The sequence below is a fragment of the Coptis chinensis genome, chromosome 2, assembly GCF_015680905.1.
Source record: "Coptis chinensis isolate HL-2020 chromosome 2, ASM1568090v1, whole genome shotgun sequence".
Lineage (NCBI taxonomy): Eukaryota > Viridiplantae > Streptophyta > Magnoliopsida > Ranunculales > Ranunculaceae > Coptis > Coptis chinensis.
The window spans coordinates 79,020,182-79,030,494 of record NC_141457.1 but is presented as its reverse complement, the minus strand read 5'-3'; the positions used below and the strand labels follow the sequence as shown (position 1 = coordinate 79,030,494).

General features: G+C 35.6%; 1 protein-coding gene across 2 annotated transcripts; it reads left to right on the top strand.

The window, feature by feature from the left end:
• The first annotated feature begins 735 nt into the window (after nt 1-735).
• Nucleotides 736-4,733, top strand: LOC147518068 (auxin response factor 5-like). 2 transcript variants are annotated; one of them, XM_086594728.1, is made up of 6 exons: nt 736-931; nt 1,058-1,111; nt 1,684-1,746; nt 2,770-2,834; nt 2,963-3,017; nt 3,185-3,727. In XM_086594728.1, the coding sequence occupies exons 3-6, from the start codon at nt 1,729-1,731 to the stop codon at nt 3,269-3,271; spliced, it is 225 nt and encodes a 74-aa protein (XP_086450854.1). In that variant the 5' UTR covers nt 736-931; nt 1,058-1,111; nt 1,684-1,728; the 3' UTR covers nt 3,272-3,727. The 2 variants fall into 2 exon arrangements, 1 of the variants encoding a protein (XP_086450854.1); XR_015213992.1 differs by lacking the exons at nt 736-931; nt 2,770-2,834 and adding an exon at nt 4,655-4,733 and having other exon boundaries at nt 995-1,111; nt 2,963-3,335.
• Nucleotides 4,734-10,313: the final 5,580 nt, after the last annotated feature.

Genomic DNA, 10,313 nt, shown 5'->3' with positions numbered 1-10,313 from the left:
GCCAGCTTAATTATATTTTCTAAGGCATTGTGCCGATCTTTCTACGATAAATTTTCCGAATGAAAATTTTCGTCAGCTTCATTATTTTTTCTAAGGCATTGTGCCGATCTTTCTACGAAAAATTTTCTGAGCGAAAATTTTCGTCAGCTTCATTATTTTTTTTAAGGCATTCACTACACCATTTGGGTGAATTGGCCACAGTTAGGATTTCTCATTAGTAACATTTATTTATTCGTTAGGAAGTTAATCACACTTATAATCCGTTAGCAATACTCTCAACCGTTGCTAAATTGGTTGAATTATTTTCTGACGTTTATGCAGATATTTAGTGACGTTTAGAGATATGTTAGAAACTAAGAGAAAAAAAAAACAGAAATAGGAAAAATCAGATGAAAAAAAAAATAAACTCAAGCGGGAGTTTTTCACTTCTCGCGCTCATCTGAAAAACAAGGAGAAAACAAAGGAAAAAGAAAAAGCCGAGTGAAGAGAGTAAAAAGAGAAAACAATGAGCTTGGACGAGTGGTCCTGCACTGCTCCCGTAGAGTTATTCCTCACTAGCAGATGAGTCGTCCTCTCCACTTCTTCCCTCTTGTTCAAATTATTAGGGTTTCAATATTTTCATTTTAGGGTTAATTGTTAGATCTACTGAGAAAAAGATCTCTTCCACTGAAGTAAGTAATTGTTGGTCATGGTTAGGGTTTTCCTTATCTACTGAGCTTTTTACTTTTTTGGGCTGCTTGTTGTATATTTTGTTGATTTTAAAGAATCCAGTAAAAGATTGTTTTTAAAATGAAAAAAAAAATGACATTTTGATAAAATTTCGTTAAAGATTGATATCTAAGTTTCTAAGTAACAAGTTTATCTCTGTTTCTTAAGGTTCTAATTCAGATATCAAACAAGCTTATAGCTTTTCCAGTTCTCTATTCTCAAGGTACCGATTTCTCTTCTTGGTTGTTGCTTTGAATTTCCAATGCTTTGGTTTTGAATTAATTTGCTTACTTTTAATCATTCTCTGTCGAATTCATGATTTGGGGTTCAATATTCTAAAATTTTGAAGGTGCTTGCTGTCGTTGCTGTTCTCGCTTCTTACTAAGTGTTTGATTTACTCAAGGTAACAACTATCGTAGTGTTTTTAGTGTAACAAGTTTTTTACATTAAGATTTTAGCTTATGGGGTTGGTTAAACTTTAAATTTTTAAGTAAAATATTGTATCTTTATAGCTTCATATATGGTGTTCTCATGTTCAGTTTCTTGTCAGGTTTTATAATCAGTGAGGTTTTTCTAAATAATATTGGAACTGTTTGATAGATAATAGAAGCGACAGAATATTCTTGTAGCTTAATGTAGGAATGTCTTGGACTAGAGCATTGGATTCACATCAAAAAAATAAAATCATCATTAGCAACTAGTAATTACTTGTGCTTTAACCGTAACTTCAAGCTTCAGTTAATGAAGTAGAGGTTTTGTGTTAGTGTGAACGACTTTTTTTTGTTTGGAATGGGGTTTCATTACTCAGTCTAAGTCTTGCTTCACATAACACTTTGTATATTATTAAGGTAAATAAATTGTCGTCTTATTTTATTTTTTCTGTGGACTTTCCAATATAAAACTTTTGGTCTTTGATGTCAAGGTTCGGATTTGGATCAAATATTTATGTATATTACTTGATATTATTGTGCACAGGCTTATGCATTTCTGGGGTTGAGATATTTCTCTGATGTGTTATATATGATCCACTCTTATAAGGTAAAGACTGATAACACAATTTAATTTTGTAGGTTGTTAATGAATATATTGATAAAGAATGTGATCTGCGTGGTGGCTAGCCACTTTACGAATCAGCATACTCACTTCACAACAAAATGAAGCACACACTCACTCACACTAACAACACACACTTGGTAGTACACACACGCACTCACTAGTCTCTCACTTTACACACAATCCTAACCAATACACACTATAATTATAGAACACATTTATCAATGAAAATCAGCCACATTAGGTCATTGGCAGTAGCAACAAAGTGTATTGAACAAGCAGTAGTAAGTCATAGCTAGAGTTGTAGGCAATACATATAGTTGAGCGGATGGGAAATTCTTGCAATTGACATAGTTATCTACTTATTCCTTCATTGGGACCAATCAATTTTGCTATAAATCAGTTATCACATCTGCATGGGATGAACATTAATCCAAAGATCTTAAGGATGAGCAATGAGGCACGAAAAGCCAATAGAAACGGAAAACTTGAATACGACCGACATGGGCAGAGGTTCATTACCCCCCCCCCCCCCCCCCCTTAAATCACACACATATTATGTCCCCTAAAGAATATGAGATCATTTTTTTTTATGTCACTCTCGGTTGTTAGTCTAACTTTTTTTTTAGAGTGGATGTGTTTTAGATCTGGTTTGGTTTGTTATTTAAAGTTTGTTTGGAAATTTTGGACTTGTTAGTAGTTGGAATATGGGATATATGGGGATGGACATGGGATACATTAGATGGGTAGTCAATTTCATCTTACAGCTGTTCAAGTATCAGTTAGGTCATAGTATTAGATGGGTAGTCATGTAAGGGACTACCTCCAGTGAAAAACTAATAGTTTCTACCTCTGCATTTTAGATAACAAAACCTCATGATTACTTAATTTGTATATCAAATGTACAAAATTTTTGTGCTATATAGGCCTTTGTACTTTTTGTGACTTTAATTACACATACTTGAAAGTATGTTCAAGCCATATATTTGTTATCATGTGGCTCTACAGGTGGCAGTTTCAACTAAAAGGATTGCTGCATCACATATTCCTAACTACCCAAATCTTCCATCTCAGTTAATGTGCCAGGTTCACAATGTTACACTACATGCGTGCTAGCACTCATCTTCCTTCGTGTGTAGAGTAGAAAGTGAGGGTGGTGGTTGTTTTCTTAAGCCACTCATATCAATTGATTTTGTTACAGGCTGAGAAAGACAGATGAAATCTATGCTCAAATGATTCTTCAATCAGTAAATTTTGTAAGCTTAATCACTGCTACATTCTGCTGGAAACTTCCTTGCATAATATAATGTAGATTTATTTTGTGTTGCTAGAATATCTCTATAAGAAAACCAGTTCCCCGAACTTGAATTGTCAAAATATTTTGAAACTATTTATATACTAATAAGTTATTTTACTTTTTCAGGAGAAAGAAGTATTCCCAATTCCAGATTTTGGAGTAAAGCAAAGCAAGCATCCTAGAGTTCTTCTGCAAAACACTAACAACAAGTGACACAAGCACACATGGTGGTTTCTCAGTGCTCTGTAGGGCAGCGGAGAAGTTATTCCCACAGTTGGTGAGGTTCATACTCTGCTTCAAAATAAACCCGTTCGAAGTCTTTTATTGCTCATCTAAGGTCACTCCATAATTAAAAAGGTGGGGGAGTGTTCCGTACCTAGGTATGACGAAAACGTTTAAACATGCGCCACGTGAATTTTGTTTTATGTAATTATGTCTCTGCCTCTAGTATCTTTATACATGTTGAACAGACAAGGGGTCTGAGTCTAAACTACTTCAACTTTGTGTGAAGATTATTTGGAAATACCTAACTTGTGGCACATTCTTTTATTTGTGCGAGTCATCTACTTTTACTTATGTAGTTCATTAAGTTAGCTAGTGTCAATTATGTGTCTGGTTTCATTTTGCTTAGTTACACACTTACAACCAATTTCAGATTAGTTTTATATATTATCTTTGTGTTCATTATCTTGCTAGCCAGTACTCCAACAGGTCCATTCAAACAATTACCTATGCCCCATGTGAAAGAGAGAGGAACTTAACCTCCCATGAGGCCATCCTAGTATCCATGGGGACATATATAAGTGGATCTTTAATAGTGTTAGCACTTGTAAGTGGATCCTTTTTTAGGGGATTGTTGAATTTATGTTTACTTTATGTGCTGATCATTTAGATGTGGCATTCATTTTGTTGGCATTAATGTGTTTGAATGTGGTTGATAAATTACCTTTTTGTGGTTGGACAGTTTCGACATTGTTCTTAGGTGAGTTAACTATGGGTGTGTGTTGATTTCTCGGCGAGACTGTTTATTAGATGCAACAAAGATCTTAGTTATATGCTCTTTGAATGATTTTTTTTTTTCTTTTAGAAAAACATTATAAGTATCTTCGCCATTGCTACTTGAGATGGATGTTTTCCTTTTCATTTATAAGTTGTTTAGTTATCAACTTGTTTACCATTAATTGGTTCGTGTTATCATTTTTTATTTAAGTGGTCAATTGGATTTTCCGTTTACTTGCATAAACTTCTTTCTCATTTTGTGGTGGTGCTTTGGATCGGTGTCTTTGCTGGTATGCTGCAATTTGCAGCTTCAGTCTTCTTTGCTAGCTAGTGCATGAGTGTGTGCAGGTGGTGATGTGTGTGCTGCTAGCTAGTGTGAGTGTGTGCATGTGGTAATGTGAGTGTACTACTAGCTGGTGTGTGTGTGTGTGTGTGTGTGTGTGTGTGTGTGTGTGTGTATGTGAGTGTGTGCAAGTGGTGGTGATTGTTTTTTTTTTGTTTCATTTATCGAAATTTGGTTTATGGTTCAAATGCCTAGAGAATAGGTGGCTGAGGCATTTCTCGACTTAACTAGTATGTTGGCAATTTGGTTTGAAGGGTTGGGCCAATTAATACAGAATGAAGGAAAAGAAAGTTATGACTCGCAGAAACTTGGTTAGTGTGTGAGTGTGGTGGTCTTTTTATTCTTTTTGGGTGAAGTGTGTCCGAGTCTTTGCCGCTGGCTGGTGTCGCTACTACCCCATTGCCATGGACTGTTGGTGCTGCCGCTCTTTCGTGTCATTCTTTTGGTGCCCTTGGTGTTTAGTTCTTCTGTGAAGGGCTAAGTATCAAAAGCCTTTGGGACTTAAGTCATGATGGCCTTACTGTTTCTGGCAACTGTTTCTGCAGAGTACGTGATGTGGATCTGAAGCATGGTTTTGCCTTTATTGTAAGTGTTTTTGCTCTCTTTCGTAGTTGTGTTTCAAGCATCTCTAAGCAGAACATTACGCAGATATAAGCTTCTTCTCATATGTTTCTCTTTGTTCTTACCTTTTCTGTAGAAGAATTTAGTGAGCCGCACGATGCTAATGATGTAAGATATAGCTTAAATGGTCATCAATTTGATGGAAGTCGCATGGTGGTGGAATTCGCCAAAGGGGTAAGCCTTCTTAACTTTGGATCGTACTATTTATTTTAATGTCCAAATTTTAACCATTGAACTGTTATCGATTAGTTATTTTTCTTAGAGGTAATGAATAACATATTTTGTTCAGGGAAATCCTTAAGCTCGCATGGGTTGTTGCACAACCATTTATCGTTGAGCAAATACCACTAAATAAACTAGAGGCAAATGAATTTGAAATATTCTTGATTTCTTGTAGTGGATTTATGAGCACGGGTGGACTTGTTTATCCAATGGGCATAGGAGCTGAATGCCATGTAAGCCAAGCAGAGTTTATGGAGCTTCAGAAAAGTGAACGGAGACACATACTCTTTACTGAGCAAGAAGCAAGCTCAAAAAAATGTTGCCATGGTTGCTTGGTCCACGCTTCAAGAACGTATGTAAATTTATGCAGCGGAGTCATTTATGCAGCTCTGTTATTGTTTATTTGCTTTAGTTTTAACTTTTTGTCGATGAAAATTGATAAACAAGTATTTTAACAAGAAGTTTGGTTTTTGCTTATTTGTTTAGTGTTAATAAATGGGTGTAATGAGTGGCTCTGGTTGGCGCGTGAGCATTTAGAACATTTTGTTGTTTTTCATTACGTTTCGTTGTGTGGATGAATGGAAGGAATTTAAGTGATACATTGTGGAGTAAAAAAAGGTGTAGGTACAGGTACCAGTACAGGTGGCCCACATATAAAAGGGCCAGAGAAACCATTTTTTTTTATACAATGAAAATTCATTAGTAACGGATACGGAACTGTTAGCAACAATTTTTTTTTTATACAATGAAAATTCGTTAGTAACGGATATAGAATCGTTAGCAATATCCGTTACTGATAGAGGATAAACAAATTTGGTAACCGTTATTAATAAATTCTAACGGTTACGTATCCGTTACTGAAATTAATTTTAGTGACACTTTATAACCGTTAGTAAATTTTGTAACGGATAATAAGTGTTACAGATATCCGTTATTAATATTTGTCACGCTTTTGTGTCAACGCAAGATAACCGTTGCTAATATTTTTTGTAACAGTTATATATCCGTTACAAATAAGCTGTTATGGTGTAGTGATTGTGCCGATCTTTCTACGAAAAAATTTTCTGAGTGAAACTTTATGTCAACTTCATTCTTTTTTCTAAGGCATTATGCCAATCTTTCTAAGCACAACTTTCCGAGTTAAACTTTCCGACAGCTTCATTATTTTTTCTAAGGCATTGAGCCAATCTTTCTTAACGAAACTTCTGTTAGCTTCTTTAATTCTTCTACGACATTAATTGACATATGCATGAAATCTTTCTCTGTCGACTCTTTGTGAATATATTTTTCTCGTAATACCGTCGTTTCTCCGTGCGGCGAAAATTCACATTACGTCAACTTTCTGTGCGAAAACTTTCTCCAGTTTCTTTATTTTTTACAAGGCATTGAGATCTTTCCATTCCAAATTTTTTTCGCAGACTTTTCGTCAATATCCATCTTCTTGGTCGGCTTTGGCAACTCCAATTCAATTTTGATCGAAACCCAACAATTTGAACTTAATATCCTAGCAGATCCAATTTGAAACTGATCAATCTTCAACTAGATTATGCCGATCAATCTTTAGTTGCCTATCCAATTCTCGTAGTAAAGAGAATTTCTAGTAGACTTAATTGTCAAACCACCTTATTCCAATCCTCTCGGCTGCTGCTGATAGAAGAACACTATTTGATCTTCAAGATATCCTTCCACCCTTTGCCTTTGACAATATTTGCAAGATCGCCTTCGAGTTTGATCCTGAATATCTTTCCCAGTGATTCCCAAAAACCGAGTTTGCCCTTGCTTTCGATAATGCTGTGAGGATAAGCGGTGAGCAGTTCATTTATGCTTTTCCAGTAATCCGGAAGCTGCAACGGGTACTTGACATTGGATCATAAAAGAAACTAAAATAAGCAAGTTCACAAGTTCGATAGTTTGCAGAAATCATTGTAAGCGAAAAGAAGCAGGAACTAAATGAGAATTCTTCAATAGAAACTGCTAATCTTCTATCGAGGATATTGAGTTCTGGGAATTCAGACGAAGCTTTCATTGTAGATATGGTTATAAGCTTCATTGTAGCGACATACTACATCAGCAGCCTTGACATGGTTTTTCTGGTTAATCTCTTTGAATCCCCTTGTGGAAAAAGAGATACTAACAGAAATTCTGGCGATGAACCCCGATGTCTCAGTTTATGAAGAAGTAAAAGACATGGTTTACACTCATGCATCACTCTATGAAAGCATCATATTCTGAATTTTTTCTCTCCACAAAATCATTATTCTTACCAATTCGAAATTACCGATCAAAAAACCCAAGTTAAGTTAGAAAGCATCACTGTTAGTTACTTCGACTGCCTTCTGTCAAATTCATCCCCAAATATAAACTCATCAGTTTGCTAGCCGATCAATATCCTATTCGGAATTCGATCGAGATTAGAAACCCCCAAAGACATATTGTTAATAGTAGGAATCGGGTACTGTTTTCGTACCCAAAGGGATTGGGATTAGAATGGATTCGTGACTGTACTTGGACTGGTCTTCGCGAGCATTTCGGTGATTGGGCGATCGAATTGGAAAGAGCGAAGTTGGTTTCTCCTGTTCGTGAGAAATGGAGACGGAGAAGGAAACTATTGTTTTGATCCAGTGGTCCGGTTCTAGTATAACTTGAGGAGTGGTAGATCATAGCAAAAACTTAAGCCTTCTTCTTGGGTGTTGGTCACTTAAGCCCAAAAGCCCATTGCCTTTTTAATTCCTTTTGTGTCTTCTTTTCTTTAGTTGGGCCCAACATCACAACTAACAAGCCCATCCAAATAAACCAAGCCATATCCAAATGCAAATAGTGAATTCACCAAGTTATTATTACCTAATGCGTTCAGTACAGTTTCGGCTATCAATTTTTTTTGTAATTTTTCTGTGCCCCCATTTCACTTCTCCCTTCCGCCATCTTTTATTTAACTACATTGCGTCCCGTATACGTTAGTTTGACATTATTTCGTTCCCGATAATTCACGAATTTTTCCCAACAGTCTATTTTCCTATCATTTATATTCACACGACGCTTTGTTATACATTCCGCTCGCTATTTTCTTATTCAATTTTTTCCTCAATTTTTCTTCTCTTCTTTGCCATATGAACTTTGTTCGTATGCCAAAAAGGGGGTGGTGTTTCGACCCCCACCTACGTGGCAAATGTCCATTGGTAGGAGTCTTCACTTTATTCGTTTAATCAACAGGGCTAAATCCCAATTTGCAATATCATAGATCAATGTATAGGCCCATTAACTCATGTGTCTAGGGCTGAACCCTAGCCACATGGCTTGCCACTTACATACATTAATTTATGTCTAAATTCGTTTTCTTATCAAAGAGATAATCATCAATTAAGAGTCATACTCCATTACAATTACTTGCTACAAGAAATCTCTACTCTACAGATATAAATATCAAACTATTTTTTATACAGAACTACGTTCTTGAGACTTGATCCTATCGATAATTTGGGTACGTAGGTAACCGAAAAGTACAGTGTCATCATTCACTGAATCACCATCGCCTTTTTACTACTTTTCTATGTTCTTCATCTCTTTCGTCACTACTTAATGTTTTGATCATATTTGGTCGAAACATATAGCTTAGAAAAATCACTAGAGTAATTGTTCTCAAAAGTTCAAGAAAGACATCATATATTACTAATACCTTGAAATTTTTCTTTTTTTACTTTTGTTTCAAGGAAGCAAAAACAAGATAGTTTATTCCAAACTCTGAAACTATTGAGGTCTCTTGCTTTTTTCAGATCATTTATTCCTCTAATATTATATATACATATCAAAAACAACTATCTTTTTTGTTTGTTTTTGTTAAAGGTCCGAGTCACTTTTAGTTTATGCTAGAAATGTCAAATCATGTTGATGCAAGTAACTTAGCACGCACTCCTACAAAACCTTAATGTGTAACTCTAAAATCATATGGATAGCCATTTTCCATTAAACTAGGGAATGAGAAATATACCTTGTCGATATCAACTAGAGGGACCTTCAACTGAAATTTAGGATCCAACCAATCACGTGGGTCCAAGTTCACCTGGAGTTGGACAGAAATGTATAGAGAAATTCAGTGCAACAGACATCAAAACGGGACTACACAAAGGGAATATTGCATAGATGAAAGTAAGAATGAAAGGCTGCAAAAAGCTCAGGTCGGTTAACATTCCTTATTGAGGCCAATAGTCACACAAGCCAAATGCCCCATTTTGCATTGTCCTCCTCCATAGGGCTGCCCAGATCTTCATAAACCAACAAAACAAATACCATTTTGTTAACGAACAGAAACACAATAATCAAATCTTCGTAATCTCAAATTCAAACATTCTCATATATCACATACCGAGAAAAAAAAATAGGAAAGCAATAAACAGCATGTTTCAACTCATTCAAAAAAATAAAATAAAAATCAATATACCCAAAGAACCAATTGAAAACTAGACATTAGTTTCCAAAAAAACAAATTGAAACCTAACCATTAAAAATAATCTTTTAATATAATAAGAAAACCAAAACATTAGAATTTATGGTATCAGGGAATAAAATTCTAACTATCAAAAAGATTAATGGAAACTCAAAAATTCAAGACTCAAGCATAATTAACAACATAAAATCACAATATATAAAACTGGGGAACGCAAGTTTGATCGAGGATTTCTAATGAAATAGGATTGGAGTTGACCGAATGAACACGTAGTGAGCAGGACGATTTTTTGGAAGTGAGCCTTGCAACTGTGTCTTGGAGAGACGTAGAGAAGAAACTCCAGTGACGATTGAAAAGAGGGAGATTTAGCGCTATGTTTTTTTGCCCTATTTTCAGTTTTATGTTTTTGTTTTTCGATCGAGTGGTTTTGAGACCATTTTATCCACGGTAGGTGTAATTTTGGGGAAAACATAAACAGGTGGAACTCGAATAGATCAAGAAAGGTGGAGAAGAAGGGTTTCTCATTTGGTGTTCTTAGGTTGAGGTCGAGAAGAAATCGAAGTCTTTGGACACAGTTTCATGTTGATGCTTCGTCCTATTGCACATGCCCAACACGTGCGTTGGTATCT